The sequence below is a fragment of the Aulostomus chinensis genome, chromosome 8, assembly GCF_037954235.1.
Source record: "Aulostomus chinensis isolate RoL2024-O1b breed Wild chromosome 8, RoL_Achi_v1.0, whole genome shotgun sequence".
Lineage (NCBI taxonomy): Eukaryota > Metazoa > Chordata > Actinopteri > Syngnathiformes > Aulostomidae > Aulostomus > Aulostomus chinensis.
In genome coordinates this window covers 5,477,822-5,495,773 of record NC_141327.1, presented here as the reverse complement: position 1 = coordinate 5,495,773, position 17,952 = coordinate 5,477,822, and the positions used below count along the sequence as shown (strand labels likewise).

The following is a 17,952-nucleotide window of genomic DNA, read 5'->3' as shown; positions in this document are numbered from 1 at the left end:
TACTTTGTCACTCTTGTGACATTTTACTACCTTGGAACTTACAGTAGGAGGCTATAAAATGATTAAGGCCACTTGGAGAAAGTGAAGCAAGTGTTGACACTAGCATTTCCACCTTCTTCAGCTGTTACGGGAAGCACATCAGTCAAGAGTTTGCACACCCAGCAGATAAAACAACCACATTGGTATTTATTAGTGTCACGGCAACAGAGTCGTCTTGATTTTAGCCCTGTTTATACTTCATCACATGGCAAATTGCTATTGACTTATTTTCTATCTAATAAGCTATCGCTCATGCAATTATGAAATCCATAGACAGCAGTGGGGGCTCAGGTGTGTACTCCAAAAGCTTCTCCATCTGCCACAACACAGTCACCAGTTAGCTAAACTGAGCATCAGAAATTGATAATGTTGCTTGAGGAAGAATTTTATTGAAATAATCATTTATTTTTTTGATAAATGTATAAAATTCACATCACTTGATCATATTTTTCAATCATATTTTTTGACCTGACTCTTCTATTTCATTCAAAAACAAAAAATTCCCCCTTAAAAAGTGAGCTTTAACTTAGCTACTACCACTAGAGGGCGCCCACAGCCCAAGTGATGAGAAACACAAAACAATTAGACATCAGAGGAAGGAAAAGTCTGAACTCCAACATTTAGACTAAGACTGAGATATAAAGAACCTGAGGACAGTTGCAACAGACCAAGATGATGTGTTATCTTATGTGGAAAATTTTTGCTTCCTAATGTTTCCTAGAAACCGGATTGACAGCCTTCCCTATCCTCATATCTGCTGTAAGACAAGAGAAAGTCAAATATTTACATTTCATCTGATGCTCTTTCAACAGCTAAGTAGAGAGTAAAAAAAAAGTGGCGGTGGGACCAGTTGTGTAAGAGCCCCTCGTAAACATACCACAACACTGCGTGGTGTTGAATGTGAACCAGCGAAATTATTATCCTCATGTGTGCAAGGTAGTTTTGGAAATGTCTCTGAGTGAAGCAATAGTACAAGCGTGATGTTCGTGAACATGTGTATGTGTCTGGAAACTGAAACCTGAACAAAGAATTCCACCCATGTCTTGTCCGACAACAAAAGGCGCCACGCCTTGAGCACACCACACCAGGCGGGTGTATCTACATCAAACACAGGTAATTAAAGGTGAAGAGTTCCCATGCAGTACACGGATGATTTACTCATGGGAACCAGAGCAGAAGGATGTATGAGGGCAGTTCCTTTGAGAGAGCATTCATCTTGTGTGTGACTAGGTGGTGAGGACCAGCACGCTTGTGTCAGTAGTGATTAAAATTCACTGAGTTGATGTCTGTAACTGCAAGCAATCCAAAAAAAAAAAATGTTTTCTGGCAGATCACCAAAGTGATTTGTTGATGCTTGCTGCTAGAAAATGCCAACACTTCAGAATGAGCCAAGGGTGCTGACAACAGGTCAGTAGGGGGTAAAAAGATCAATACTTACTCGATGGTACCGTGACCCTCAGCACTCTCCCGTACCACGTTGCCCTGAAGAATCTCCTGAGTCTTCACAGTGGCGATGGGCAGGTCCTTATCTTGCTCTGGCTCTGTGAAAGGGCATTCATGATGAATCACGGTGTGTTGTGACACAGGTAATTGTGTTTGTCTGTGTTTTCACCTGTGAGTATGACAAGGCTCTGCTGCCTGTGGAGGAAGGAGCTTTTCCTTAAATCACCATCTACTGAGAGCAGTGAAGGAATCTCAGGCAGGGGCTCTGACTTGGGTTCATCTGGAGTGATAGCAGGGTCACTGAAACCATTCTCCAGCCCGTTTTCCTTTTTCCCCATCATAGAAGATCTCCAGGGCCTCAAGCCCATCAGCTGCACACTGCGGCCCATGAACCTGTCGGAACAGCGTACCAAGGGATGAGAGAGGACAGAGAAATGTACGTGTGCAGATGTGAACTGTCAAGGGGCCTTCAAAACCCCAGAACCGGAGGTCTTGTGTCAGTATTCAAATAATAATTGGTCCGCTTCAGCACAGCTATTCATCATTCAACCTCTACAGAGAGCGCCCAATGGCTACACACCATGAGCTCACCATGAGCTGCAATAAACCAGTCCATAAAATTCTTTTGGTTCCTTTGTTTACACCCTCATGACACTCTCCAGGTCAGGACTAGCTCTGACCACAAACTTGCTGCCTACTGAGGACTAGGATACACACTGAATCACAGAGTGAGGACATTTTTGGAAAGTGAGGACATTTTAGCCGGTCCTCTCATCTTCAAAGGGCCGTTAGGGTCGGGCAGTCAGTTGAGATGTCTAGGTTTAGGGTAAGGGAATGCATTACGTCAGTGGAAGTCCTCGCAAAGATATCTTCCATTAGGATGCTCTGGATAAAGCACAAATCATGACTACTGCAGCCAATCTAGAGTTAATCAACCTCATCTTTCCATGCTATCTTCCAAAATCATGACTCCTCCTGAATCCCAGACCACCACACAGAGGAGCTTCAACGGGTCCTCCCATGTCTGCAACACATCAGAGGAGCTACTTGGCAGGCAGGAGGCCTCATATATCACGTCATGCTAGTATCAACTATACAAGTATCATCCATCCATCCAACATCCCTTCTGCCTGCTTGGGCATATGGGGATACAATCCATGTATCATTCGTTCAGTCATTTTTCAAAGTAAAACAGAAAGTAAAAAAATGAAATAATGACTTGTTCTCTCAATATTCTTCCCCAAAATTTAAAATAAAACAAAAAACAAAAAAAAACGGCTTGTTTTTCCGATTTCCGATTTTGTGCACAAAACAAAAATGGAAAAAAATGGATAATGGGCGTTTAATCCCATTCGGATATTTTCGTTTGCCCGCAAGTTGCATGAACCAGAAGGGGACCGGTCTGACACCGTTGAGCACATGGGGACACCTAACTCCTGAAGCGCCCAGGAAATCTCTCCATGCGTTTTTCCTTCCTCAAACATCTGCACTATTATGTCTGTATTGTCTTCCAGTCTCGCCATTTTTTTTCCCTTATTCTTCTTCTTCACTGTGTGATTCTATACCAGACCTTCAATGCATGTGCACACGACAGTGCTTCTACACAGCTGAGTTTTCTGGTGGGTCTTCAGGTGTACCAGGACCAGTAGGGTAATGCCAGGCCACACTGAGACCCACAGACAATGAGACGTGCTTTACTGTGAGCCATGTAGGTGCTGAAGGGTTGGAACAATGTGCTCCCTCAACTCTCACAGCAAAAATTCTTGATGTACTGTAATCTTTTCTATTTAATCCTCCAGTGGGTTCAACAAGGAACAGCACATTTTGATCATAAAGTCAGGGCGTGATAAAAGTGTCAGTGAGAGTTTCTGCAACAGATCAGAAAAGACACAGTCCTTATCTGGAAAAGTTCTCCTGATGAAAGAAGGCTGTTCTGGTGAAAGCTTCTGCACTAAATGGGCCTGTCACCGAAGGATGATAATGATGATGGATCACCTGATTGGTCAATTGTTTCTTGTTGGCTGCTGCTCATTCAAAATGAATAGGTTTATGGCAAAAGAGTTCACAAACGCATGGTTCTGAAGACATTTTAGATAAGAAATAGACAGTCCAGATGCAGAATTTGAGTCATATTTGATCAGGGCTGCTGGAGTTGCACCAGTTCTCAAAAAAGAGCCAGGAATAGCTCTGAGAAATTCCAACAACTAGCCAGGGAGAGGATATGAAGACCTTACAGCATGCCCTATACTTACATGAACAATCTAATACACTGACAATGTTTACACAACAGCAGTCACTTCGCTGCATGTACAGGAGGTGGCAACAACAACAACAACAACAACAATAATAACACTACCTCAAATTGTCACCCAGTGGTAATGCAGGTGAGTTAACCATTTGCAGAACCAAAGGAATTTATATTTGACTGAAACAAACACATGAAAACTCTCTTCGGAACACTTTCAAGTATACGTCCCCACTGCTCTGAATAACATCCATGTTGACAGCAGTCAACTTGATGGTCACAGTCATGCCCCCCCCCCCCCCCCCATATGATCAGCTGTGCGCTAGTATGATTGTACTTAAGTACTGTGCTCCTGTATCAATATCTTAGAGGAATTCAAATTTTTACTCCACAACATTAATCTGAACCCATCAGTTACTACAAGAAAGATTTTGCATCATTATAAAACGGGATGAGGCTGATGTACTTTGAATGGCTGAAAACTCTAAGAGGACGTAATCAGAGCAGCACAACCGGAACACCTACGATCCAACATAACCTTCGAATGAGGTCAGGTGGTGCGATGGAATTAGCGCTGGCAAACACCGCAATACACAAACACCACTGTAGAATGTGTACTTTTACTTTTGATATCTCAGTCCATATGAAACACTTCTCTACCTTTACTCAAGTAGACTTTAGTAGTGCTATTCTATCTGGGTGAATCTACTTTCACTGAAGTAGAGGAACTGTGTACGTCTTCCATGACGGCTGCAGAAACTTCTGTTATCCATAAATCTTTTACTAGGGCAGTTATCACATCAGAATGTCTGCAGGGTTTTCCAGTCAGCTTTTGCTTACCTCTGTTTACTGTTGACCGCTACCTAGCAACATGTTAGCATGATAGCATGACAGTATAGCGAACAAAGGTGGTGAACATCAAAACTAAAAGTGTTCTTTCAACTTGGTTTAATGTTACTAAATACCAAAATGGTTCTTCAAATTGAACAAAAACCAGTTGTGAACCACAGTTCAATAATGAAAAAGATCCTTTAACAGGTAATGTGAGTCTTGCGCATTTCTTAGGTATCATCTTGACTTTGGCATTTCTGTCAACCAAACCTTTGTGCAACTGCTTGCCACCCAATCTGACAAGACCCAAGACCAATATGCGAAACATTCATGTCACTTACTACCCTTTGATCGACGACCACAGGGAAAGTCCTAAATCAGAATGAAAAGGATCTGTGCTTCAACGAAATGAAAAGAACCAAATTTATCCCTTAAACGGTGAAATGACAATGATACGGTTGAACCAGCAAATGTTTTAAATTACAGAGAACTCGCTGGGAGTTTTCTCACCAAGGTTAAAAAAAAAAAAAAAAACCTGCCAGGATAATTGAATGCTACGTTGAAGGAGTGGAATATCCCTAATAAAACAGCTCAGGTAGGTATGATGGTGAAAGGCCAGACTAGATGGATTGTCTGTCTGGGTTCCATTACAACATCCAATAAAACAGAGCTGGATTTACAGACCATGAATCAGAGGCATTAAGTTATGTTGTCAGTCACCATGAATACATTTCACTCACTACGTCTACTGGGCGTACTTTATAGTTGGAATATGTCTCAACCATTAGTGTGGAATTCTTTTGTCTATACACACGAATTACACTTAATCCATAACATAACAGGGTTTTAACTGGTAAGCTAGTCAAATGAAAAAATGCCCAAAACATGAAGTTGTCTACCTGACGGGCATCTGTGTAAATAAAGTCTGTTTTGACAGACAGCATTATTACTAATGTTAGCAAAGCAACATGAATCATTTTCATAAAATCATTTTGGAAAAAAAACAACAACGCTGTATTAAAAAAAAATGAACACAACTGAATCATGAAACCCCATACATGATTTTAGACTGTGGAGAGCAGTGAGTAACCAGCAGAGAGCAACAAAACGCTGGGGCTGTGTCAAGTTTGCCAGGAATGAATGGAGGACCCCATGCGATGAAAGCAGGTGAAAAAAGGTGTCAAGCCTTGTTGAAAATGAGTGTATGATTGCGACCTGAGATGCTCAGTAGATCACATTCAGCTCATTTCTGTGACTGTTATGGCATCGTCACCAATGCACAGTGAAATGTGAACATAAAATAAAAGTGTAAGTAATCTATTGATTTTATCACATATTTTCAAAAAAATGCATTTGAACTGAAACATTATAAGTGCTTGCCACATCCAAGACTGCTAGAATTAAGCATTCAAAATCTAAATAAATGTACTGTAACTGATTAATAATCACACTGTGAGGGATACAGGGTTTTAGTCCCACCTAATACATCAGACCTTCTAAGTATAGTGGACTACCAATTTAAAGACCCCACAAATATAGTTCTAGATGGAACTCATGCATACTGTACTCACCTCAAAAATATTCCCTTGTTTTACCTGTTGACAATGGAACCACAAAATTCCAGGTAACTATTCCTGGACATATTTTTCTTCTCCCTGTGCGTCCTGTTCTCACCTGCTCTCTTCACGCTCCAGCAGACGTCTGTAAGTGGTGATCTCTCGCTCCAGCCTCATCTTGGTATTGAGTAGCTGGCTGTGACGCTGACGTTGGGTGGCCAGACCACTCCTCACCTGCTCCAGCTCATCCTCCAGCCCAGCGATCACCTGGGAGAGGTCCTGCAGCTGGCTGGAGTAGAGCCTCTGAGTGTGCTGCAGGGAGTTCTCCAGGCCTTTCTCCTGGACACCACGAAGAACAGAGCACATAAGACATGGACTGAACTTTACTCTGCCTTATTGGATGGATAGTGATTAACTGTACAGACAGTCATCACATATCACCATGACTGGCATCTCCTGTAGCTGCCCAACAGCCACTACGAAGTTGACACTTCTTTTTTGTGAAATATCTTTACAAATATTAGATGGATTGCCATTAATTTCCCACAGACATTCCCCCAATAACCATTAATCATCAGTAGTAGTGTACAATGTGTTTTCTGCTTTAATAGGTAAACATTCCGGTTCCTTAACTGCCATGTAATTACCCGAGCACTTCTACGAAGTCGGATCTGCAGTTTTCCCTGCCACAGTAGTTCTGCTCATGTGTGCTTGAGCTTTCTTACCAAGGCATGTAGACTCTCAATCTCCACCTGCAGGGATTGCCACTGCTTCCTAGCCTCAGCTAGCTCAGCCCGAGCCTCCCTCAGTGCGGCGCCACCGAGGCTCACCTGCGCCCATGCGGCCTCCTCCTGCGCGAGAGGATACAGACAGTTAAACACCCTGTACCAGCACCCTGACAACACCACCACCTCTACTGAACTCTGAGCCAAATACACACACAACCACAAAGTAATCCAGCCCAATAAACGTGCTGTAAATGTGTTTGCGTGTTGTAGCTGGTGATGTGGTGTGTTTAATACCTGGACTGAACAAATGAAACTGACATGACAGGAAGCAGTTACAACCACCTCTTTCCCACTGGAACTCCATCTGAGGAGGCAACGCCACAGGTGCTGCTGCTGCTAGTGTCCATTTCATGTTGGGTAAATAGACAGTAGAGCTGACACCTGTGTGTGTGTGTGTGTGTGTGTGTGTGTGTGTGTGTGTGTGTGTGTGTGTGTGTGTATGTGTGTGTGTGTGTGTGTGAGTGAAAGCTGTGTTGACACACCGTACAGCTGTTGGGCATTTCGCACTCAAACCCCACCCCTTGATATACAATGAAACAATGAAGCTGTCTCAGCACAGTTAGAACATGGTCCAGCAGTAAAAACAAGATTGGACAAGGCTAAATACTGCTTAAAGTCAGTTAACAAACATTCAAGAGTAATCCACGTCTTCTGTATCTCGAGATATGCTCAGTAATCAACAAACTCTTTGATTTGAGCTCAACACAATGCAAGTAGGACACTTCCTGGTGCTACCCTTCAGAGAATGAGCACTCAATTGCCGTGCTAGAAAAACCAGGCAGCCTGGCTTGACATTTGAGGAGTTCATGCATGAATTCATCACTGGTGTCATGAGCTTTATTGGTCCAAGTATGGTGGTGGCTTAAATGATTAATCTGTAGTAGTTTTATTTCTGAAGGCAACAGAAACACCTGTCATTACTGACCTACAGATGTGTTTAGGATTTAGCATTAGCTTTCATGAGACAGCTAAGACTTTGCTAACATTTGTGAAAAGCTATTTCTACATTTAGAAAATGACAGACATGACACTGAGTCATGCAATAGTAACAACTGCTGCCAAACAGTGTTGTACACACATACAACTCTGCTACAATCATAGATCATTTCTCTCTCTCTCTCACACACACACACACACACACACACACACACACACACACACACACACACACACACACACACAGAAAGAATGTTTGAATGCATCATGGGGCAACATAGAACTGTGACATACAGAATTTGCACCGTAGCATGATCACAATGTCACAATTTTTACAACGGCAGATCGCGTTCACGTTCTAACCCTTCATTCGTTGTCACAAACATGAATGAAACTCAGGCTCAAAGTCTAACGTGACTGTTAAACTTCAGACGTATAAGACTGAATTTCGAGAAAACTCCATGTGACACCATTAAGTTGTCTCATTGTTGGCTTTGGGTCACAGAAATGATGGTGATGTCATGCGCTATAGTTCCGCTCAAACTTTGCCATCTCATTCAGTAAAAACAGTTATTTCCTAGGCAATGTTCTTCTATCCACCACTACACTAACGGCATCTTAATGTAGGCCAGTAAAACACAAAACAAGTAACTGCACAGAGAGATTGGGTCTGAAGCACGAAGGAGTATTTCATAAATCCCTTGATGAAGGCTCTTTATCGTCACACCAGAGTCGTTGAGCACAGGAACAATGGGATGATAAAAGGCACCCAACAGACTGCCATTAAAAAAAAAAATTAAACAGTGAGAGCTGATATCGCAGCAGAAACTCCCCTTCTTTGAAATCCAAAAATTATATTAGATAAGGGCTAAAATCTATTTTTGGAATAGATGAGAGCATCGCTGTTGTAATTTGACTGATGAATATTTAATGAAGAGCAGAGATCATAGTGTAGTAATTGATCTTACGGTGCAACACATCGTATCAGTGTGTAGCTGTGACTACAATGTATCAAACACATGCTGTAAGAAAACCTAACAGAGAACAGACACATGTACAGGTACAGAGCAGGAGGCTGAGCCTTTTAGCGCAGTCATCAAACACCGTGTAACTCCTGGCAAGCATTCACATTAGTCAGTGTTGATGTCCCGGAGTTGGTCTTGAGGGTGTGTCTTGCTGGCAGCGGGCCAGGACAACATGAGTTTGACACAGACGTAAAAAATGGGTGCAGATGCGTACCTCAGCGAGCGCTCCTCGGTGTGATCTCCTTGCTGATGCTGCTGCTGCTGCTGCTGCTGCTCCAACTCCAGAGCTGCTAGGCCCAGCCGAGCTGGCCAGTGGATGTGAGCCTGCAGCAGGGCCGAGCTGTCTCTCTCCCGGGCCGGGAAGTCTGCTCAGGTCGCACTGCGCTCTAATTCGGTCGAGGAGGTGGGTGAGCTCCATCCCTGTGCCATCCTCCTCCCCTCCTGCTGCTGCTGCCGTGTTCGTCGCTAACAGAGCATCACAGGAGGCGGCCCGCTGCAGCTGCAGAGCCCGGGCTGCCTGTGAACAGCCAACCAGACGGAACACGGGGTGGGTGGGGGTGGGGGGGATGTCAGGGAGAGATAGACGCAAGGGACAAACAACAGGGAGATAAAATTAGTTCATGACGAAAAAACAAAAAGCAAGAAAAATATGTTCGTGCAGGTGTGTGTATCAGGTATTCCTCATGCTGTGGGGACATCAGTGTGTTTATTGTGGGGACAAAAAGTGAGACACTGTGACGCCAGTCATCACATTTAGTGTGAGAACTTGTTGTAAGGTTAGGTGAGGTAGTCTCCAATAAATGATGGTAGTCAGTGTGTCAATGTACTGTCCTGAGAAGTACTGAGTGTGTGTGTGTGTTTCAGTTTTGCTGTTAATGCCCAACAATATTTACTGCTGCAGAGATGTTACAGCACACAAAGACACATCTATAAGGACCTTTTAACAGCACTCTCTGATCTTTAAATGAAACCATAAAACAAGCAAAAACATCATTGGTGTGTGTGTGTGTGTGTGTGTAAGTTTTGTGTGAGACAAACCACACAATGCAGAGGCAAGAGAAAAATTAGAACCAGTTACTGAGCTCTACACGCAAGCGTACATGTGCATATGAGCTGCTGTGTATAGAGGAGCAGACGCTGGAGGAGAGGGATGGAAGTGTTAGTCAGCAGGACTGAGACATATAACAAGACAACAATGGAGGACGGGTGGCCAAGGTCGAGCAGAGGGACGAAAGGAAAAAAACATAGCCACTGACATAACAGTGATAGAAAAATGCATGGCCACTCATGGTGTAAGTCTATGCATCACCATTATGTTGTGTTTGGATCTTAGCAGGGTGTAAAAAAAACCCAAAATATAATGTTACTCTTCCTGCTAGCTTAAACCTTACAACAACAAAAGCTACAAGGGCAGTATGACAGCAAGGCATATATGACTCACAAAGAATGACCGATGCCTGTCTGTGACTTAGGGCTTCCATATTTCTTGAAATATCCACTTTCCAGGGATGGCAATATTGGAGTAAGGTATCCAGTGACAGATTACCCATCCATTACTTTCGTTGTACTTTTGAGTACGATCACAATAAAACGTTCTGATCTTCAGTGTTAACGGGGTTGGTATGTTTGGGTCTAGCAGGCCTGTCCAGCAGCATTCCTGCAATCTGATCCATCTCTCTACTTCCTGATGATCAGTTAACAGCTCAGTCAGATATTTTAACACGAGTCAATGATGACAGCCAAAAAACAAGACTGTTTGTTATGGCCAAGCCACTGCTGAATTGCACCACTCACTGCATGGACTTGACCGGAAAGAGGAAAGTAATCAGTACCAATGCTATGACCTCCTAAGAACTGGCACTAAAATCAGCTTGTGTTTGGCTGCAAGCAAATACAGACTACAGCAGTGCTACAAGCTTAGCCAAAGGCTATGCCGTACCAATGTCCCTATACATGGGAGGGCAAAGGGAAGGAAATCGGAAGCAGCACAGACCTCCTTGGGGTCCAGAACAGAGTCAGAAGCAATGACAATAGAAGTGACTGTTAGGGGGGGGGGGGGTTAGGGTGGATGAGACATGCAGAGGAGCCAAGAAGAGTCGGCAGACTGAAGCTACATGAATAAAGTGCCTTGTGTATTAAATTCCTACTGACAGCACAGAAGACAATCAGCTGAATGAATGGAAGGAGGTAGTTAGGTCTCTGGGCTGATCATCATCTGAGATAGCAGGGATGCCAGGAGAGCGAGCCTTCATAGCCCATTGTAACTTGCGCTAGCTCATAGTGGAGTCAAAGTGAGCTATGATGACTCACTATTTCCTCTTGAGGTATAAAGTGGTATTACATACAAACATTACTTATTAGGATTAGTACCCTTAAGATAAACAACCTATAATGATTTTTAAAAAATGATTCTGAGATAATAGTATCTGAAAGAATTCTGGAGCAGCATCACCAGCTACAGGACATAACTGCTGCCTCCATTTACTGCAATGATAAAATAATACATGGAATAGTAACATCCTGGAGACTTTAAAGTATATTTTCTCACCACGATGATAATGCGCATGAACCATATGCCAACCAGTAAATATGATCTACATTTTACCAATGGCCAAGGAGAGAAAGAAGAAATAAAGAAAAAGACTTTTTAAATAAGTGTAGAACATTTAACTGGACCTCAAACTCCTGGTGCATATTTTGAAGCTCTGTCATGGAGTGACCAACATCAGCCTGCAGCGTCATGCTGCTCTGCTCGGCCTTCGTCTTCGACTCCCGTAGCATTACCACCTGTTGCTCCAGACGTTTGGTGTTACGCTCCTCCGTTTCACACCTGATGATGTGAGTAGAGAGGATCATTAACTCTGTTAACAATGAACTGATCAAAAAACTTTAATGCAATCAGTGACAATATATAAATTAAAAATATATACATACATACATATATATATATATATATATATATATATTTAGCTTTAGATTACACTCAAGTGGCAAGCTTTTGATTTGCTCAAGTATTGACATAGTATCAGTAAAAAGTACATAAAAAGACCTTGACATCAAGTGTTCCATTAACGGTCTCTCAGATACACTCAGACAGTCAGGAGGCCCATCAGGTGGAGCCAGCTAAAAATAGAACTGGTGTATTTTTTTAAAGCTGCAGCGTGTCAACACTGTCCTTCAGGGGTTAATGAGCATCATTAGGGTGTTGAGCGTGTGTGGTGAAGGGAGGTGGAGGGGGTCTACTAGGTGTCACTCTGCATCAATACATGAGGGAAAGTGCAGACGCGGCACAAAGCCCAGCCTGGATGTGTATGCAGGTTGGCTCACAGGAGTGGGAGCTGACAGAACACAAGAACGCCAGATGAAAACACAGCCTCTCGTTTATCTGGGGCTCCACTTGTGATCCGGCATTTCCTCCAGGCATGTATTACTATGTTATAACCACATAATATTTTAATTTTTCACTGTAAAGGAGACGTATAAACAAGGGTAAGACATTCTTTGGATGTGTGCCACATTTGCTATACACTGTATACATCATTAATCCTTGGAGGGTATTTATCAGAGGCTAAAAGTTTGAGAGTTCAGGAAATTTACAGGCAAATCCAGCTGACCTGGCCTGGATGGCAGCAGCTCTGGATTTCATATTGTCAGACTGTAACGCCAGGTGGGCATTCTCCATCAGTAGTTTACCAACCTAACAAAAACAAACACAGACACACTGTCAGACGGTCTTTTTCTACAAAATGTAACTTGATGAGGTAGGTCTGGGTTGAGGGCTTTGGGTGAAGACCACTCTAAAGGAGCAGTCATTGTTGTGTGGTGCTGTGTATTCATCATTTTCTGAGAAACACATTATTTTGAAATTCATGTCCACATCACTGCAGGCAGTTACTTTATTTGGGTTTAGTCTGAAATTAGATTGTGTTAATGTCTCGTATTATTACCATCTATATGTTTGTTTTATGATATCCAACAATGATCGACCAGGTATTTTTCACAGCAGTTATCTTAACTTTTGAGAGCAGCGTCCAAGTTCAGGTGTCCAGGTAAAGTACAAGTGTTCCAGTAAGCCAGTTTGTGCCAGGACCCAGAAACGGATGCAACTACACAGAATTCAGCTTTGTAATTTCAAATGTATGCATACTCTATGTCTCACTCAAGTAATCTTTTTGCTTAATACTCCTAAAAGACATTTAATATTATTATGGATCTGTATTTTACAAAGTCTCCCAAAAGTCACTGAAGTTCCAGCCTGCATCATAAAGCTTCTGAGATGGATGCATGGACTCTTAACCAGAATGAAAACTTCGTAGTGGTCAGCTTCTAGGAACGTCTTTTATTGTAAATAAATCATTCATACCATTGCAAAATAAAGAGATAACAAATAACAAGTGGTCTATTCGCCCCAAGTTGGGTGGTGACAAATTACTGGACATAGCAGCTATGATTATGTCACCAAAATCGTAAACAAAAACTTGTTATAAGTGATCTATATACTGTAGGTGATGTGTCACTTTTGTAACCTTCAACACTGGTCTCCTTCACCTCAGTATTTTGTCTCGATCAACTACCAAAGAAAAGAAATATCTGACTCTAGCAGCTAAAGCAAACTGCTAGATGCTAACAACTGTATATCTTATACATATAAAAAGCTTCATATGAAAAGTCAATGTACTGTATTCTTTTAAAAATTCATAATGGCTAAAGTGTACCAGGACAAGATGATCTGATTCTGTAGATCTTAAGACTTAAATCGATCTGGAAACAGCAAAAAAGCACCTTTAAAACTGAGGAATACAAGTGCAGAAAGATGGTTTCCTTAATCGCACACATAAAAATGCAACCACACCCCAGCTTTTCCTTTGTTTTCTTGTGAGCGCAGCACTTTCTGAACATGACACACCTATATTGAAGGAAAGCCAAAGAAAACAAGGAACATTCAACATTTGTAGAATCAACAGGATAATGGTTATGTGCAGGTGTCAGTAAACCCATAACACCTTCCATTTTCATCCCCTGGAAGATCACAAGATCAGCTACTTAAAAAATGAAAGCATTCAGCAAATCAACCCAGCACATTCGTGAAAAATCAATCACTGGAGAGAGTGAACAATGAAACTTGCAGAGTTTACTGTTGTGTGTGCCATAGTCATGGGAACATACGCTAAACTTTGGATAACCCACCATCAAATGAGCAACAGCTGAATGCCAGTTACACACACTTCTCCTCTACAGCCGGGCAGCAGTTGAAAACCATCGCGTCGTCAAGTCACGTGAGGTCACGGTTTCAGTTTGTACCAATGTTTTACTTGGGATTCAAAGTTTCAGGTAGCAGTGTAGCATTGTTACATGGTGGATAGAACCAAAACAAAGCCCTGAATGAAGTCTGCTTCACTCTGAATGAGAATGTGGCCTCAATTACGATTGCGTTGCATGTAAATGTTGTCAATACGAGTACTCGTGTCTCTGGTTTGCCTGCAGGCAGTGTTTATTAAACACACCTGGCTCATTTCAGTGCAAACCAAAATGGCCTTGAACTGGTGCAACAAATGATACATTTGCATCACTGCAACACTTTGAACTGGTAAGAGAAATTCCAACTGAATCATCTGACTCCTAAAATAATGACACACTGTAAATGAGTCTGACCTGGATGCGGAGCTCCTTCACTGTCTGCTCCTGCTGGGACCAGTCCTGAGAGCGTGAGCTGCTCCGGACACCCCACTCTGCTATCTGGGCCTCCAGTCGCTGGTTGGCATCTTGCAGTCGATTCACCTGCTCCAGGAAGCCCTTCAAGCGGGCATTCAGACCCCACATGGTGTGACTGGAGTCCTGCAGCAAGTCCATGAAGACCTGAGAAAGTGCACACCCCTATGTTTACAGACACACACAACAAGCCACTGACGTTCCCATACAGACAAATGACACACACTGCTGGTAGTGCCAGTGATGGGCCAAACATTCACAGAGCCCACAACGGACAGACTTACTTTGTTTCCTGCAGAAAGAACACAAAGTCAGAAAGTTGGAGTCTGCCACCCATGTGAGATCACACGGTGTCAGAGGCATTTACAAGGTAAATGTTTACCCAGCGATACTCACCTTAGGTAACGTGGCCTTCCAAGAATAACACACAGTAGATGTTTTAAGGAAGTAAAAGTCCCCCACAGTGTGTGGCTGGTCACAGTGAGCCGATCTGCCACTCCCCACAGCTCAGCTGCATTCCTCTACAGAGAGCTGGTCAATACTTTCTCCTGTCCTGGCTCACTGTCCGGAGGCCCTTGAGACAGAGCAGAGACATATTCTAGTTAGCCAGCCATTATCCCTGTGTGTGTTTTAAAATGATGTCTTCATGGTCAGCCACGACTGGGATCTCCCTCACCGTCCCACTTCACCCCCCAGGCAGAATTTGGGAGAGAGGGCAACAGCACTGTGCTTACATCACCACCACTCTGGGGCCCTTTGTACTCTCTGATCCAGGATTATTGAGCCGCTTTCAAACACGCAGCAACACAATGTTCAGGGAGACACAGTGACACGGCATGTGTGAGCCTATTTGTGTATTTGAGAGGAGTCGCATGTTCTGAAGTCATGTGTCACTGCTCTAAAGTCAAGCAATACAGACAGCGCAGCTGCCGGTTGCTCAATAACACTTGGCAGTCAGGTCAAAGTTTCGTTTTCCAAATATTCCAATGCTTATCATCTTGGACACTGTGTCATGTTTCCTTGGATACGGCGTACTCTACAGATCTGACAGAAGTACAGTTCACAAAGGCATAGGGCTGTAGTGCCTCTGACGTGTTCATATAGTTTTGTTACTTTTTTCTTCAGCCAGGAGATTGGCACCTTCCCAAACAATAAATCCATAACATCATAAAGCTGTCAAGATTAGTTGTATGTGTGGTTCAGCTGGAGGGATGGCATTTAGAGATTCGTGGCATCCTCTTATATGAAATTTATTGTGACAGATTGACAGATTGTTGACGCGAGATATTTCAGAAGCGACATGAGCAGCCAGCACCAAGACTTTCCAGCGTTTCATTGACAGCCTCAAAAAGGAAGCCTCAGCAAAGGTCATATGCGTCATTTTCTAAAGGAACCAATCCAGTCAATGGGGGAAGTGATGCTTTCATGCTCTGCTAGCATGCTAGCAAAACTCATTTTTTGCAAGCTAGTTTCAATACTATAATACCATACTAATACATGTTTTGGGTAATCAGTTAAAATAGTCTATATGGACTGTGCCAGAGGGCCAGAAAGCAAACCCATATGAATATGTGACATGATCCTGACCTCGCAACACCGTATCAGGCTAAGCGGTGGTACAACAAGCAAGATCTGTTAAAATTTGTTGACTCTGCTTTGAAGTGAAGATCTGATCCCAATATAAAACCATCCCATTTTAAGTTTTCCATTCCTTGTTCTGGTCTTAGTCTCATCCATTTGGTCTTGAACATTTGTCACAGTTTTTCAGACAAAAAGCAAGAAAGCTTTTCTTTTTTCTCAAGGAGAGCCAAAAAAACGAGTCCCAAGCTGGAAAAATACATTGAACATTGTCAAACTTGATTAAAAAAAAAAGAAAAAAAAAAGAAATCGACTGGTTGGAAACTCGGGTATCAGAGCTCAGACTCATCTGACTTGACATTACTTACAACATCAAATTTGGTGGCCTTTCCCCTTAATAGTAAGAATACCATTGTTATAAATGCATTTGGCATTTCAACACAGAATCTTATGTGTACTTGTGCAAGATGTGAAATGAGGTTATGTATCGCTCGGATAGAAACATGTTTAATTTCAAATCTTAACAATAAACCACAATACACCTATCTTCCATTCTTTCTTCCAATGTTTTAACCTGCATGAAGTATCTAACGCTAAATACACTTCATACAGTCAATTAAGACATATATGATCAACTCTTCCTGAGGTCACATCAATAACATTAAGCTTCACCAGAGAACTTAACTGACAACTGTTTTCAATTTTCAAATTACAGAGTCAAATAATTTATGTGTCAATTCAAGTGTGAATGTTGTAAATATGTATCTATAGAGAGAAGTCTTTCATATTGGTTCTTTACTTGTATCCTAATGGCACTTCTGTAAATTCAAAAATATATTCTTAAAGTTTTCTGTATATATATATATATATTCTTAAAGTTTTCTGGGGTCTTTCTTGTGAGATCTCCAATCAACTGCATGGAGGAGTTACCCTACATTGCTAATCAGCATCGATACTGTCATTCATCAATGGATAATCCAGTTTCCCGAGATGTTCTTTCTGAAAAACTTCCCAAAAGATATTTTTTTTGTTCATGAATGTTTGTTTTTTTGTTAATTCAGAAAAAACAGCATTTTCCTTGTCAAGGGAACACAATACTCTTCCAGCCTCTTTCATGGGTAAACAAGCTGCTTTCCTGAGAAGCAGGATGTGGGAATTATGAATACAAACAATGCAAAGCCTGCACTGTTTGATCTATTGCACATAAACAGACTCTGTCTGGACTTGTGTTCTGTCTACAGAGAATTGACAGAGGAGGAGTCTTTTTAATTTGGTTTCGCTCTCAATTTGTTGTGCTCTCATCCATCAGTGTGATCAGAAATGGACGGATAAATTGATAGAGTGATGAATAAATATCCTAAGGACAGATGGTCACATGACAGAAGTGAAGCAGAATAATGTTTAGGAAAATGTCAAACATTGTAAATTTAATAGCTAAACACAAAGCATGCTGAGTAACCTAACAAAACTGCCAGGTCACTTACCGTCATCATTCCCGCACACCCTCTCAGTATGGTAGCTTCCTCTTGGCACAAGGATGCCAATGATAACAATGAATAATAATGTTGTTCGTTAGAAGTCCTGGAAAAGCAGCTCCTACCAGGGCGTTGCAGACAGCTCTGCTCTGGGTGTTTGAGGCTGATGATTTCTACAAACAGGTAATAACATTGTGCCTGTTTCTAGATGTCAAGTTGCTCTTGCAAAGATCCAAGTGGTAATCTCCATTGCGTAACATTCAAAGCAGTGTTCAGGGGCATCGGTAGCTGAGGGCTACATGGGAAGGCACGTAATAACTTGTTAGT

At 42.2% G+C, this 17,952-nt stretch overlaps 1 protein-coding gene across 2 annotated transcripts in view; it reads right to left on the bottom strand.

The window, feature by feature from the left end:
- krt222 (keratin 222) overlaps nt 1-17,952 on the bottom strand; it is a 21,559-nt gene extending 3,607 nt beyond the window's left edge. Inside the window, exons 1-10 of one of the 2 annotated variants that reach the window (XM_086210570.1) lie at nt 17,635-17,952; nt 14,969-15,146; nt 14,516-14,719; nt 12,478-12,560; nt 11,540-11,693; nt 9,078-9,380; nt 6,840-6,965; nt 6,233-6,453; nt 1,652-1,875; nt 1,478-1,580 (exon numbers count right to left, since the gene is read on the bottom strand). In XM_086210570.1, the coding sequence (XP_086066696.1) occupies nt 1,478-1,580; nt 1,652-1,875; nt 6,233-6,453; nt 6,840-6,965; nt 9,078-9,380; nt 11,540-11,693; nt 12,478-12,560; nt 14,516-14,713 (1,412 nt within the window). In that variant the 5' untranslated portion in view covers nt 14,714-14,719; nt 14,969-15,146; nt 17,635-17,952. Of the gene's footprint in view, nt 1-1,477; nt 1,581-1,651; nt 1,876-6,232; nt 6,454-6,839; nt 6,966-9,077; nt 9,381-11,539; nt 11,694-12,477; nt 12,561-14,515; nt 14,720-14,968; nt 15,250-17,634 lie in introns of those variants that run through there. The other variant, XM_086210571.1, reaches the window with a different exon arrangement.